The sequence below is a fragment of the Rhincodon typus genome, chromosome 24 (genome assembly GCF_021869965.1).
Source record: "Rhincodon typus isolate 14 chromosome 24, sRhiTyp1.1, whole genome shotgun sequence".
NCBI classification, from domain to species: Eukaryota; Metazoa; Chordata; class Chondrichthyes; order Orectolobiformes; family Rhincodontidae; genus Rhincodon; species Rhincodon typus.
Genome location: NC_063355.1, coordinates 4,681,380 through 4,697,364, shown reverse-complemented (window position 1 = coordinate 4,697,364; position 15,985 = coordinate 4,681,380). Strand labels below are relative to the sequence as shown.

At 46.2% G+C, this 15,985-nt stretch overlaps 1 protein-coding gene across 1 annotated transcript in view; it reads left to right on the top strand.

Annotated features, from left to right (window-relative positions):
- depdc5 (DEP domain containing 5, GATOR1 subcomplex subunit) overlaps positions 1–15,985 on the top strand; it is a 132,019-nt gene that overhangs the window by 104,922 nt on the left and 11,112 nt on the right. Inside the window, exons 25-30 of the mRNA XM_048611691.1 lie at positions 1,676–1,796; positions 5,551–5,718; positions 6,883–7,102; positions 9,017–9,150; positions 11,700–11,823; positions 15,469–15,568. Coding sequence (XP_048467648.1) covers positions 1,676–1,796; positions 5,551–5,718; positions 6,883–7,102; positions 9,017–9,150; positions 11,700–11,823; positions 15,469–15,568 — 867 coding nt within the window. The remainder of the gene's footprint in view (positions 1–1,675; positions 1,797–5,550; positions 5,719–6,882; positions 7,103–9,016; positions 9,151–11,699; positions 11,824–15,468; positions 15,569–15,985) is intronic.

The following is a 15,985-nucleotide window of genomic DNA, read 5'->3' as shown; positions in this document are numbered from 1 at the left end:
CTGCTCAATAGCCTTCGGTGCCTGAGCTTAATCATAAAGGATAATTGTTGGGCTGGACTGCAGGAGATGAGTTGGGACCCGGACCCCGTTTTCACAGGAGGGAATTCAGCACAAAGAAGTAGGAACGGTTTCAGGAACCTCAACATTTTTGTAACTGTTGGTGGTATCACCATCATGAGCCCCTATAGCGGGTATTCCTGTGAACCTCCCTCCATTTTAAGGCAGGGGCATGAAAGTCCTGCTGTTATGTTTGGGACGACCCATGTCCATCACTTCATTAACCCATCCTCTGCATCACTGCTGCAGGTTGGGGGCATCCCTCGCAGGTTTGGTACCATCTCCTCCCCCCACCTCGAGTGCCACTCCAGGGTTTCACACCCACCCTCTGTGGGGGTATGGGTGGGTATTTTAAACCACTCCTGGCACTCTGCACCGAGCACTTGTGCCCATGGCTGCCTGTTGTTGCTGCGGTAATGGATTTTTTTCCCCCTTCCCCTGACTCCATTTGGTGAAAGCACATAGAATCTTTCTCACTATGGCTGTACAGAGTGCTCCTGGTCAGGGACAGGGCCAAAGCAGCAGCTTATAACTCAGACTCTGTCAGCTGCCCTTGCTACATTCATGTAGCTTCTCCTGGTTCCAGCGCTGCCATCCCCAGAGGTGCCAAGTTGCCCAGCACGCTTTGAAAAGCCAAGTCCTGGATGCTTGCACCCAGTGGAAATGGAAACCCAATCCAACTCAGACCCTTAAAGATGGTGGGTGGAAATGATCCTGAATGATGACATGGGGGAAAGGTGACAGTGTTAGAGACCTCACTGTTCAGTTGTAATCTCAATGAACAGTGGAACAGGATCAGGGGGAGCTACAAGACTGACTCCTCTTCCAAGACCATCATTGGGGTGGCACGGTGGCTCAGTGGTTAGCACTGCTGCCTCACAGCACCAGGGACCCGAGTTCAATTCCTCGGGCGACTGTCTGCGTGGGTTTTCTCCAGTTGCTCTGGTTTCCTCCCACAGTCCAAAGATGTGCAGGTTAGGGTGGATTGACCTGGGAAATGCAGGGTTACAGGGATAGGGTTGCTGGGATGCTCTTCAAAAGGTCAGTGAGGACTCAATGGGTCGAATGGCCTGCTTCCACACTGTGGGGATTCAGTCATCACTGGGGAGTGTTGTGGGGTAAAAGGCAAGTGTTTAATCCACTGATTTCCAAGTCCCAGTGGCAGGGGGGGTAAGTGTAATGCCGAGCTACAAGTTGAAAGTCAGCATGTACACTGACAGTAAACCAAGTCTCCACAATCTCATGGCCACCATCAGTCACTGGACTATGACCAGTCTCTGTGGTAGATCACATTGCGTAGATCCCCTGGGCCCAGCCAGAAAGATAGTGGGATTTCTCCACAAATTAAGACACACTGCACTTAATCAAAGGAATCCTTCCAGATGAAATAAAATTTTGAATACTGCAGATGCTGGAAATCTGAAACAAAAACTGTACCAACAAGACAGGTCTGGTTTGTGGTGAGAGAAACAGTGTTTTGCATTCGATATGACAAACTTTAGTTCCATTTCTCTCTCCTCAAATGCTGCCAGACCTGCTGAGTTCCTCCTGCACTTGCTGTGTTTGCTTTAGGTGTGAAATGCCTGTTCAATGACCCATGTAATCCTCATGTCTGCAGGCCTGGTATCCAGGAACAAGTTGGAGGAGGAGGAGACTGCCTATTGGCTGAGCATGGGCCGCACCTTTCATAAAGTCTGCTTAAAGGACAAGATCATAACTGTCACCCGCTACCTCCCAAAGTAAGTGCGAGGCAACAGGTCCAGCCCTGTCATTTACGTTGTTGGGTAACTTCACCCAAGATGGGGGTAGGCTTTTTACCCCATTTTTTTATGTCTTCTGCAAAGTAAAAGGCGAGCACAAACTCAGATTGGAAAATAAGAGCAGGACTGGAAATTTTAAAGTGGGCAGCTCAGGGTTACAGTGTGCTCATGTCAGCACCAGATACTTTTATCCTAGTCTGTAAAGTGGATATTAATCCCTTAGCAGGCCGAAGCATGTCTGAGTAGAGCATTCCCCTAGTTCTCACAAGGGCTGCTGCCCTACATGGCAAGACTGTACCATATTTGTGTATCTAAGAAGAAAAGAGCGAGACAAATTGCATTTAAGTAGCACCTTTTCAGGATATCCCAAAGCACTTTGCAGTCACTGAAGTGTACACTACCTACCCCCTTTCATGACGTGGTCTCCTGTACTTTTCCTTCCCTTGTGGTTTAGCTACGCTGCTGGTGAAATTGATGATGAGATATTAGCATGGATAGAGGACTGTCTAATTGACAGGAAACAGATAAATGGTCATTTTCAGGTTGGCAATCTGTAACCAGTAGAATGCTACAAGCACAATGGGCCGAATGGCCTCTTTCTACACCATAACAGTTCTGTGATTCACTGTTAGTGGCTTGACTATTTACAATGTTTACCAATGGCCTGGATGAAGGGACTGAGTGTTTTGAAGCCAGTTTGCAAAGATAGGTAGAAAAGCAAGTTTCAAGGGGTCAGAGATGGGTTAAGTGAGTGGGGAAATGGTGGAGTATAATGTGAGAAAATATGAGGCTGTGTGCTTACACAGGAAGATTAATAGAATACAATGTAAATGGTGAGAGACTGCAGAGCACTGTGGTACAGAGGGATCTGGGTGCCTTGAACAAGAATCACATAAAGTCAACGTGCAGGGATAGCAAGTAGTTAGAAAGACAAATAGGATGTTAGCCTTTATTACAAAAGAGGATGGATTATTAACATTGAGAAGACTTGCTCCAGCTGTGCAGGCCATAGGTGAGACGATAGTGTGGTCTCCTTACTTGTGCAGGGATGTACTTACATTGGAAACAGTTCAGAGTAGGTTCACTCAGCTGATCCCTTGGACAAAGGGGTTGTCTCGTGAGGAGATGTTGAACAAATTGCGCCAAGACTAGTTGAAGTTTAGAAGAATGAGAGGTGATCTTATTGAGCTGTCTTGATTGAGTGCATGCTGAGAGGATGAACCCCATGGGGGAATCTGGAACAAGGGGACACGGTTTCAAAATGAGAAGTCCGAGATTCACCGCTGAAGCAGGCCTCTGGAGTCACAAGCAGCCTATTTTGTTATAAGTGGCCTCTTTTAGTGTTGCGTTCATTCTGGGGAGGTATGCTGTTATGGACCAGACCAAACCCCCTCAAAACATATCAAGGAGAGAGCCTAGATCCTAACTTTTCTCTTATTTAAAGGCAAGTGTAACGAGCTGTGTTCTGGATGTGATTTGATTGGTCAAACTACTAGGCTTTAAGAAAAACACACTTTATTCTTATACCACACCTTCCAAACCCACAACCACTTACCTGCTGCCCTTGTCCTTCTAGATGTATATGGGAACACCACCCCCTGCAAGTTCCCCTCCAAGCCACTCACCACCCTGACTTGGAAATATATCGCCATTCCTTCACTGTCACTGGGTCACAATCCTGGAATTCCCTCCCTAATGGCATTGTGGGTCAACTCAGCAGCTGGACTGCCGCGGTTCAAGACGGCAACTCACCACCGCCTTCTCAAGGGCAATCAGGGATGGGCAAGTAATGCTGGTACAACCAGCAACACCCACATCACACAAATGAATAAAAAAAAGACCCAGAGTTAAAATACAAACAAAAAAGAAAAGAATTGGTATAACTTTAACTCTATCAAAATACTTAACAAAATAATATATTATTTAATGACTAATCAACTGTTCCAATATAGCAGCATCCCATAAACGCACTCTAGGCACAGGCAAATTCAGCAAAAGAGATTTCCATTACTTGCTGTTTCCAGTCCAGGAGAAGGAACACTGACAGAATGAATCTAGCAGTAGAGAGAGAACTCCAGCTTTTCCCAACAGCAGAGAGAGTGCTGTATCTGGCAGCTTCAACTCCCAAAAACCCCAACTTCAACACTAAAAGCAAAACTAAAACCTGGGTTTGTGTGAGCCTGACTCCACCCATTCATGCTTCCTTTGCCTAATTTAAAAAAAACCCAAAGTTATTTAATCAGTTTCCATGGAGCAGACACCTCTGCACCAGGTTTACAGCACCTCTCTTCAAGAGAACCAGGATACAGCAGATCTCTCTTAAAGGCATGTTACGTCACAATTCACAACTTGGCATCAGGCTGACTGCCCCCCAGTGGTGAGTTTGAAGGTGACCACAGGCCCTGTCGAGTGTCGGGGCAGGCTGGGTAAAAGCCCTGCTCAGCTCTTTGAGATACCGTTGCCAGTTCTCCCATTCTCTTTTGGATGGTCTAGCCCTCCCACATCACACCCCATCCCTGCCCCTACCCATTCCCTGTGCCACTTTCATGTTTCCTGAACCAACCCAACAAACCCCCCTCATTACCCTCCATGCCAACTCAGGGCCCTTCCGCACTCATTCACCCAGCATCAAGTGGGGAGTCGGTGGGTGGTGTAGTGAGGTTGGCTGGGTATTCAGACAGTTGGGGGCGGGGGGGGTTTTTGCAGGTGAGGGACACAGAGGGTGGTCAGATGGTTGGTAGGGTTAGCTGGGTTCAGAGTGAGGTTGGCAGGGGAGGGCTGTGAGGGAGTGACAGAGGGGTGTCTGTTGAGTTGAGCAGTTCCCCAAATGTTAGCCTCAGTTTTAACCTGACCAACATTTCAAAGATTTGTTACAGCACAGAAGGAGGCCGTTTGGCTCATCATGCCTATAGTGGTTCTGTTGCCTAACACCTATCTCCTGCTTTCTCCCCATACCCTTGCACACCACTTCTATCCAAATAACCATCCAGTGCCCCTTTTGACTGCATCAATTGAACACATTTCCTCCAGTGCATTCCAGACCCTAACTATTTGTGGTGTAAAAAAAGATTTTCTTTCATCACCATTTGCTTCTTTTGCATGTCACTTTAAATCTATGCCTTGTTGATTGTTTTTATTTATGAACACAAACCGTTTCTCCCTCTATCCGGTCCCCTCATGATTTTGGAGAAGCTCCATCAGCTCTCCTCTCAGTCTCCTTTCTAAAGGGAACAGTCCTATCTTCTTCAATCTATCCTCATCACAGAAGTTTCTCATTCCTGAAACCATTCACTCTGTGCTTTCTCCAGTACATTCACATGCTACCTTTTATGTGGCCCCCACAACTGTACAGAGTTTCCTGGGTAAGGACCCAGATACATACCTCCAAGCCATCTGTCTCTAGCTCCGAGCCAGCGATTTTCATGGAGCGTTCCAGGGAGCTGGGAAATTGCCCGGCGGAAGTTGAACCTTCCTGGACAATTCCCAAGTGGGTCTGTGCTTCAGGGTCCCGACACCTGGAGTTGTACATTCAGTCTCTGCTGATGGGAAGATTTGGCCAGTGGTTTTGAAAAGCAGGCTGTCCTGGAGATCCCCTCATTCCGGGAATGCTGCAGGTGGGGTGGAGGGTGGGGGGAGACAGGAAAGAAGAGATTGCAGAAACTGACAAGGGTGAAGGCATCGCACAGGGGCTGTGATTGACTGAGGACGGCTATATTTTTTTGTCTGGTTTTAGGTACCCATACGAGTCGGCTCAGATCCAGTATACCTACAGCCTGTGCCCACCACATTCCAATACTGAGTTTGTGTCGTGCTGGGTGGAGTTCTCACACGAGCGGCTGGAAGAGTACAAGTGGAATTACCTGGATCAGTACATCTGCTCATCGGGCTCCGAGGATTTCAGGTACATCCCTCCCCCCTCGTCCCACTCCTGGCCAACTTCCTGTCTCTGAGCTCCCTCAAGGGTTCCGGTTGCTCTGTCAGACCCACCGATGATGGGTGAAAGTTGTCCTGCTCTGAAGCATTGAACCTCCCGCACGGATAAAAGGATGCAGCGAGGTGCCAGACTCCCACTGAGAGAAGGACACTGGAGAATGTTGTGGATGCCAACTGCAGACTTAGTGGGAAACTTTTCAGAGCTACATGCTGTGTGAGAGTCCCTGTGTGTAAGTAGGAGTCAACTGGAGACCAGGCCAAGATTAGAAATCTCAATAACAAGGAGATTTTTGCTTGTGCCCTTGATCTGTGATATACCACTTGCCTCTAGCCTTGTCTATTCCATTGATCTCTCGGCTGACATTCCACCTGGCAGTCTCTGTTGTTTGGAGTTCATCCAAATCTCTGTGGCCTCTCCCCTCCCTATCTATGTACTCTCCTGTATCGATGCAAGTCTCCCAGACCTCCACATCCACCAATTATGACCTCTTAACTGACATTCTCTCCCATTTTTTTTCTCTATCTGCGGACTTCCAACCATCTTAAAGAGAACATTTCATTGAACCATTCTCCTGCCACCCCACCCACTCCATTTAATTGCTCCGTCATTGGTCGTACCTAATGCCATCTCGACTTTAAGCTGTTGAACTCCCTCTCTAAATCTTTCCACCTTGCTGTCCTCCATTTTTTTTTCCTCTTGGATGTGGGTGTCGCTGGCTAGACCAGCATTTATTGTCCGTCCCCAGTTGCCCTTGAGAAGGTGGTGGTGAGCTGCCATCTTGATTTGCTACAGTTCATGTGCTGTGAGTTGACCCACAATGCCATGAGGGAGGGAATTCCAGGATTCTGGCCCAGCGACACTGAAGGAACAGTGATATATTTCCAAGTCAGTGGCTTGGAGAGGAACTTGCCTTTAAGATGCTCTTGTAAAAAAAAAAAGTCTTTGACCAAGATTTTGGTCACTCATTTCTCTATCATCTCTGCATCAAATTTTATCTGGCAGCGCTCCTGTGAAGCATTCTGGGTAGTTTGCTTTAATAAAAATGCGACATCGATGCAAGTTGTGCTCGAAGTAGGTGATACCCTGATAGCGATGTGTAAATCTTCCCGTTTTCGATTTGTTGTTTCCAAGTCTGATAGAATCCCTGAAGTTCTGGAGAACAAGGTTCCTGCTGCTGCCGGCCTGTGTAACAGCTACCAAGCGGATCGTGGAGGGAGAGAGCCGCTGTGATGTTTACGGAGAGAAGCTCCGCTCCGACCAGGAGGAGTGGCAGCTCCTGGATGGCTTCATTCGCTTCGTGGAAGGTTTGAACCGAATCCGGAGACGCCATCGCTCAGACCGAATCATCCGGGTGAGTCTGCTGTCCCACCTTCCAGGGGGACACCCCTTATTGCCATCGGGGTGACTCAGACAGTGGCGTGTGTAAATGACCTGACTGGGGCGAGCTGTTTTAATGTTTGGCAGCTGCCCAGCATTGCTCTGACTGAATGAGCTTTTATCAGTTCTTTACTATCCCATTGGACTTGAGAGCCAGTTATCCCATTTAGTAAGGGAGGAAAGGGATTAACATTGCCCAACAAAAACAGAAATAGCTGGAAAAGCTCAGCGGGTCTGGCAGCATCTGTGAAGAGAAATCAGAGTTAACGTTTCAGGTCCAGTGACCCTTCCTCAGAACTGATGGTAGCTATGAAAATGTTGGTTTATATGGAGAAGATAGGGTGATATGTTCTGCCCACAAAAATGACCCTGAGTTTCCAGTTGCCTGCTTCTTCAACACACCACCCCTGTTCCCTGACCAACATCTCTGTCTCAGGCTTGTTGCAGTGCTCCAGCGAAGCTCGGTGCAGCATGGAAGAACAACCCTTCATTTTCTGCTTGGGAACTCTGCAACCTTCTGGACTAAGTATCAAGTTCAACACCATTAGGGCTTGAGTTCTCCCACATCCTTACAGCTACTCCCACACATCAGGCCTCATTATCACAGAGTCTGCTATTACACACAACCCATTGTTAGCCACTAATAGTCCCCATTAATAACTATTCATCCTCCCAACCAGATTGTTATCCACTCCTTTGTCCAATGCTCTTCTCTCTCTTTGGGCTCTATCACCACCTATCATTTACTCCTTACCCCATGCCCCCACACCCTATCTTCTGCATAAAAACCAACTTTTTCCCATATATTCTGAGGAAGGATAGCAGGCACTGACTACTGGAGTTGCGCAGAGGTCAGTGTTGGCACCACATTGTTTACGTCACACTTTAACAATCTGGACGAAGGAACTGAAGGCATTGCTGCTAAGTTTGCAGATGACACAAAGATAGGTGGAGGGTCAGGTGTTGAGGAAGTGAGGAGGCTGCAGAGGAACTTGGACAGGCTAAGAGAGTAGGCAAAGAAGTGGCAGATGGAATACAATGTGGGAAGCTGTGAGGTTATGCACTTTGATACGAAGAATAGAGACATAGGCTATTTTCTAAATGGAGAAAGGCTTTAGAAATGTGAAGCAGAAAGGGACTTCTAGGTCTAGTTCAGGATTCTCTTAAGGTTAACATGTTGGCAGTTAAGAAAGCAAATGCAATGTTGGCATTCATTTCAGGAGGGTTAGCCTACAAGAGCAGTGATGTACTGCTGAGGCCATACAAGGCTGTGATCAGGCTGCATTTGGAATATAGTGAGCAGTTTTGGACCCCATGTTTAAGGAAGGATCTGCTGGTCTTGGGCATGTCCGGGGGGGTGCTCCAAAGGAGGTTTACAAGAATGATCCCAGGGATGAAGGGCTAGTCATATGAGGATGGTTGAGGACTCTGGGTCTGTACTTAATGGAGTTTAGAAGGATGAGGGGAGATCTGATTGAAACCTACAGAATACTGAGAGACCTGGATAAAGTGGATATGGGAATGATGTTTCCACTAGTATGCCTCGAGGGCACAGCCTCAGAGTAAACTGAGATGAGGAGGAATTTCTTCAGCAAGAAGATAGTGAATCTGTGGAACTTATTGCCACAGAAAGACTGTGGAGGCCAAGTAATTGAGTGTATTTAAGACAGAGATAGGTTCCTGATTAGTAAGGGAAGCAAGGGGAGAAGGCAGGAGAATAGGTTTGAGAAACATATCAGCCATGATCGAATGGTGGAGCAGACATGATGGACCGAATGGCCTAATTCTGCTGCAATATCTAATGGTCTCATAATTGGCTTTCAGCTGGTCATGAACGTGATGCTTAAGGTTTGTTTAATCCATGTGGTTTTTGCAATTCATCTTTCAGAAGGGGGCTCCCATTAAAGGACTGCAGGTGACCGGGCCCCTTTCGAACTATCCCACTGAACCAGCAGGTCCGCCTCTCGGGAAGAAGGGAACATCAGCTCTGTCGGCCTTGTTGGAGATGGAAGCTAACCAGAGGTGAGACCTCCTTTGCTCTGAGCGGTCAGTTCCACATCATTCATCATGATTTCCTCTGTGACTGAAGAAGCCGTTAGATTATAATTCTCTCCCTTCCTCTCTCCATCTCTCTCTCTTTCTTCATTCCTTCGTCCCTCCCTCTCTCCTTCTCTCCCTCGGCACCTTACTCCCTCCCTTGCTCCTTTCCTACCTCAGAAAGCTCACTGCTCTTGCCGTGGAAGGGAGCTTTACCCTTTATTTGCTGTTTGGACTGGGGTTTGAGTGAAGTGGAAATCATTAACCCAATTGAATTTACACTGAGGAGAAAGCATGTCAGAAATGCCAGTCTTCATTCAGTTGTAATTGAGACCTCAATCAGGGTGATCTGCTTCATTACATGGTCTCCAGTAAACACATCCGCTAAATTCACTCTTCTCTCTGAATTGCTCAGAGATTTTTATTCCACATTTTATTTGGATTAACCCCTTGGATTGTTTAACATTTTCAATCCGTTCCCTCCCAGTTAGTTCCATGTTACAGCCCAGTTGGCGATGAAGATTTTTTGATCTGTGGGACCCCACTGGATCTGAGGAATACAGATTGAAATCTCCGACGCTTTCACAGACAGAATGTGAACCAAAGTAACCTGAAAAAGTGTGGGCTTTGCCCTGTTTTACTGGCAGGGTGAAAATGGAGAGAGTTTATTTTACACTGAAGGATTGGGATATCGAACAGAACCTGCCATTTTGGTGGAGATTCCAGAGCTGGGCAAGTTGTGGATCTTTGAAAAATACATACTATAGATACTACAAATACAGTAATACCAAATATTCACTGCCACCACCAACGTTCAGTAGCAGCGCGTATACTATCTACAAGATGCTCTGCAGAAATTCAGCAAAGATCCTCAGACAGCAGCTTCCAAACTCATGACCACTTCCCTCTGGAAGGACAAGGATAGAATGTTCCTAGGACCAGCACCACTTGCAAGTTCCCCTCCCAGCCACTCACCACCCTGACTTGGAAATCTATCTGTGTTCCTTTGCTGTTGCTGGGTCACAATCCTGGAATTTCCTCCCTAAGGGCATTGTGGGTCAACCCACAGCAAGTGGACAGCAGTGGTTCAAGGAGGCAGATCACCACCACCTTCTCAAGGGGCAGCTATAGGGATGGGCAAGAAATGGCCAGCATGCCATGTTCTGTGAATGAATGAAAATTCCAGTAATAGTTGATCTTGTAAAAGAGTCAACACCTGAAATCTTTCATTTTTCATGTGCCTTGTTTGGGGAGTAAGGTTCGTGAGAGAGTTGTTTTCACAATTGCTACTCATTTAAGCATTAGAAATGCAGCCCAGGACAGCTAGACCCTGCTGAATTCAGGACCACATCCAGCAACTGGTGTCCGTGCCTTTATGAGTAGTTTGCAGTGAGGAACCTAACAGCAGGAGTAGACCATTCAGCCCCTTGAACCTACTCCACCATTGTGGATCATGGCTGATGTCTACCTCACTGCCAGATTTCTGCACTAAACCCATGCCCCTTCATGCTTTTAGTAGTTAAATTCATGACAGAGACTGATAGATTTCTAATATCAGTGCTTCCACGGCCCTCTAGGGTCAAGAATTCCAAAGATGATCTGCCCACTTGACTTCAAAAGACCTGACTTGAGTTTTACCCCTCAAACTTGACTTTTGCTCGAGTACAAATTGTAAATAAAACTCTGGTCTCAAAGTAATACAACTGGATGATGATTTTTGAATGTGATTTTCATTCTATCTCTCTTGTATCCTATTTATAGAATCCCTACAGTGCGGAAACAGGCCATTCGGCCCAACGAGTCCACACTGACTCTCTGAAGAACAACCCACCCGGACTCACTGCCATACCCTATCCCTGTAATGCTGCATTTCTCATGGCTAACCCACCTACCATACACATCCCTGGACACTATGGGGCAATTTAGCATGGCCAATCCACCAAGCCCACACATCTTTTGGAGGAAACTGGAGTACCCAGAGGAAACCCACCAGACACAGGGAGAATGTGCAAACTCCACACAGACAAGTCACCTGAGGGTGGAATTGAACCCGTGTCCCTGGTGCTGTGAGGCAGCAGTGCTAACTTTTAGTGTGCTGCCCTTTTATTAAAGATTCACTCATGGAATGTGGGCATCGCTGGCTGGACCAGCATTTATTGCCCATTGCCCTGGAGAAGGTGGTGGTGAGCTGCTGTCTTCAGCCACTATAGAACTTGATTACAGTGAGAGCCCTTCAGTTATACTTGCTTCATAACTGCTGTATTGGGTTCCTGTGGTGCAGTGGTAGTGTCCCTACCTCTGGATCAGAAGACCCTGGTTTAAGTCCCATTTGCTCCAGACTTGGGTCATAATATGTCTGACCAGGTTAATTGTCAACTGAGTAGAGACGAGCAATCCACTTGTTGTTTGTTAGGGGATCCTGGTGATGCTGGACCGTATCCTGTCTCAGATCCCCTGTTATTGCAACTGCAAGGTTCAGTTTATCACTGCTGCTACATTACCTTCTGTTTTATTTCCTTTCCAATGGCCTGTAGGAGCTTTGAGGAGCAGCAGGCAGCAGTCCATTCAGGGAAGGTTGCTGGCCCAGCCTCTGACAGCACCCTGCACTCTGGAGCAAACGTCGCCGTCACTCCCAGCTATGTTGACAGCCCAAGGAAGGTAATAAGGATCTCTTGCTTCTATCTGGTCACCCATTAGAGTCATGGCTACAAGGTTGAGTGTTTTAATATCCAGGTTTAATTTGACAGGGAGTCAGACTAGATCAGAGAGCACCAGATTGGCAATTGAGTGGGTTGTAGACTTTGGTGGGACACACTTGAGTTTACGAACAGTAGAACATAGCAGACAGGCAGACGTGCATCTCATCTAGACATAGTTGAACAGATTGATATCCATTTATACATTAGACACCAAAGATTTATAGATTTACAATGGTTTTACTGTAAATCCACAGATTAGCACAAACCGAAGTTTCCACATTTCCCTTTCCCTGTCCACAGGCCAAGTGGGGAAGAACCCAGCCTTCTTTATAAATTACAAAGCAAATTAAAAATGAAACTGCACACGAGGAGTGTTGTAACGCTAACCAGATTATAAAGAAAACTTAGCAGGTTAAATCAGAATGGTGTTGGATGGGGTACTAATGCACCCATGGTGTTACAAGGAGATGCCTGGTGCTAGTGGACGCTGTGTGCTCCCTCTCCAAGAACACACAGACACAGACAGACAGAACCGTGGAAGAGAGGCAGGCAGTCAGGAATTATGGCCCCATCTATGGTCTGCTACCTGGACCCATTAATACCCATCCTGGTTCAGCATTTTTTTTTTGTTTCAAAAAGTACACCCCAACTCGTAAATACACCATCCAGTCACCTTCTCTCAATCAATTCTGGGGATATTCAGATTTGAACCTTAAAGGGACCTACATTTCTAACAGTGACAGAAGTACTAAATTACAGAACACATGAAAAACGTGAAAAATTACAACAGGAATGTGAACAAACTGAGTCTGAGAGTGGGCCACAAGAAGGAGTTGGGTCAGATAGCTCGTTGGCCAAAGTTTAGGGTTATGTTCATGTGGAGTATCATAAGCAGGAAAATGAAGGAGAGGGCGGAACTTCTCCCTGTTGTCCTGGCCAACGTTCATCCCCCCAGTCATCACCAGTGAAGCAGGTTATTTGGCCGTTATTACATCGGTGCTTTGTGGGATCTTGCTGTGCTAAAGTTGGTTCCGATAGTACAAAGTGACTGCGCTTCAAAAGTACCTTTGGCTGTGATATGCTTTCAGAAGTACTGAGGTTGTGGAAGGCACTACATAAATGCAAGTCTTTCCCTCTTTTGTTAGGCACAGTTAATTATGAGAATTTTTTGGCTTTGTCCTGGTGACAATTCAGGTTGTATGGATTATATAGAAAGCAGACACTGTGACAGTCCAACTTTAGTGGTTTCTCCTGCTCACCCTTGGGTTCTGGTATCAGCTCATGCTGTGCGTGTATTTATGGTGTTACTTTCACATGAGTGCATGGTAGCGCTGTCATTCCATGAGCCTGTGACAGGATGTCACAGAGTTAAATGAGATGATGGATTATCCCATGTAGGAGCCATTACCAACAGTTCAGCCCAGGATCTTGTCTCGGGGTCAGTTTATGGTTGTATTGCACAGAATGGTGAATGATTCTCACTGCCCCAGTGAAAGGGCAGGGTGCCGAATGAGTTTTGTTTAACTCTCCTGTGACGAGCTTCTGTTCCCGTGTGGTGAGGAGCTGGGTGTCAATAATCTGCTGATGTCTTGTGCTCCTTGTTTATGCAGCAAGCAGTAGAAAAGGTAATGACAGATCCCTGTTGAATTCAGTCTGCTGCATTACTCAACATAGCGGCACTCTGTATTTAATAAGCCAAACTTCAAATCAGAGCAGGGAAGACAATAGCCTAGTGGTGTTATCACTAGACAAATAATCCAGAGACTTGGGTAATGTTCTGGAGACCTGGGTTTGAATCCTGCCATAGTAGATGGTGGAATTTGAATTCAGTAAAAATGTGGATTTAAAAGTCTGATGATGACCATGAATCCATTGTCGATTTTCATGAAACTCCATCTGGTTTACTAATGTCCTTGAGGGAAGAAAACTGCTGTCCTTACCTGGTCTGGCCAAATGTGATTCCAGACCGACAGCAATGTGGTTGACTCATAACAGCAATTGATGCTGATCTAGCTAGCATTGACATCCTAGAGTCATACAGCACAGAAACAGACCTTTCGGTCCAACTAGTCCATAGTCCCGTTTGCCAGCATTTAGCCCATGACCCTCTAAACCCTTCCTATTCATGTACCTATCCGGGTGCCTTTTAAATGTTGTAATTGTACCAGCCTCCACCACTTCCTCTGGCAACTCATTCCATACATGCACCACCCTCTGCATGAAAAGTTGTCCCTTAGGTCCCTTTTATATCTTTCCCCTCTCACCTTAAACTTATGCCCTCTAGTTTTGGACTCCCCCCACCCTGGGGAAAAGACCTTATCTATTTACCCTATCCATGCCCCTCATGATCTTATAAACCCCTATAAGGTCAGCCCTCAGCCTCTGATGCTCCAGGGGAAAATAGCCCCAGCCTATTCAGCCTCTCCCTAGACCTCAAACCCTCCAACCCGGGCAACATCCTCGCAAATATTTTCTGAACCCTTTCAAGTTTCACAATATCCTTCCTAGAGCAGGGAGACCAGAATTGCACACAGTATTCCAAAAGTGGCCTAACTAATGTCCTGTAGAGCTGCAACATGACATCCATACAGATATATAATACGTGGCCACAGTGACTAATTTCCCTACTCCATCTTTACAAGATGTAATGTATTCCACCAATGCTGCTTTATGACACTGCTGCTGTTCCAGTGTAGTCTTTTTATCACATGGAATGCAAAAAGGAAATAGCAAAGAGGAAGCACGAGGTTTAAAAGAACTCTGTGTGAATAAATTGAGGTCCATTTAGGGTGTGAAATCTTTCCTTCATTCGCCGCCCAAGATTGGCAGTGCCTCTGGCCCAACTGTTCTGTTTTACAAGCATTTCCAAGCAGACTCGACACCATCAAATTGCTATCTCAATCAGTGTTAATTATGCACGAAAGCCCGGCTGCACCCAGCATGTCAAAGGGAGCTGTTACTGTCACTGTACAATTAACCACGCTGTGATGGCGAATTTATAATTCACTGTCTGCTGCGGATGTCATTATAGATTCTGTGCCACAGGCTTTTACCACCTGATCCACAGAATGCAGAGGCAAGCTCCCTTCGCTGTCAGAAAGATAATATCTTGACTGCTCGTGATTAATTGTAGATAGTTCAGTCATCCATTTGTTTCGTAAATCTAAACCGAATTGGAAAACAAGCGAGACCAATGTGTTACAATTCAACGGATGTTATCTGCTGGCTGTACTCTGTCCTCTGTCCAATAGCACAGCCCTTTGTCCCCGCTTTCTCCGTAGATGGCTAGACAGTTGCTTGCAAAATCAACGTGCTAGTATTACAAACTTCTGTATCTAAGTCCAGAGCTGCTGCATGTTCCAGCAAGTGGCCTAGATGTGAGGGACTTGCATTTGGATAGTACCTTTCATAACTTCATGACAACTCAGGCACTTCATATCCAACAAACTACTTCTGAAGTATAGCCCACTGTTGGCAAGGTGGGGAAAAAGAGACAATGATTCCTGCTTAAACTATATTCTAATGGTGACACTGGCTCGATTTCTGACCATCTTTAATGATGAGTTTCTCCAGTTCTTTGTGAAAATAGAATTTCCCATTACAGAGCGAGGAAGGAGTGTCCAAGTGGAATTTTACATTTTGGTCTGGAGAAAGGAATAGTGACAAAATCTCATGTCTAGGAGACCTTGCTGACTATGCAGAAGGTAAACTCTTGTTGTTTCTTAGGAAGAAACTATCCAAGTAGGATTTTGCTGCTTTGGTATATTCTGACCTGCCCAGACATAGTGAAAGCATCATATAGAATAGCTGCTTCTCCACTGCCTGCACGGTTCCCTCTGTAGTTCCCAAGCCTCTAACGCCATCATTCTCATATACATACTGTCCCTCAGTGATACCATTCAAAACCAACATCTCCATAAGACCATAAGATATAGGAATAGAAATTAGGCCATTCAGCCCATCAAGTCTGCTCCGCCATTCAATCATGGCTGATACGTTCCTCAACCCCATTCTCCTGCTTTCTCCCCATAACCCTTGATCCCCTTGATAATCAAGAACCTATCTATCTCAGTCTTAAATGTACTCAATGACCTGGCCTCCACAGCCTTCTGTGGCAGTGA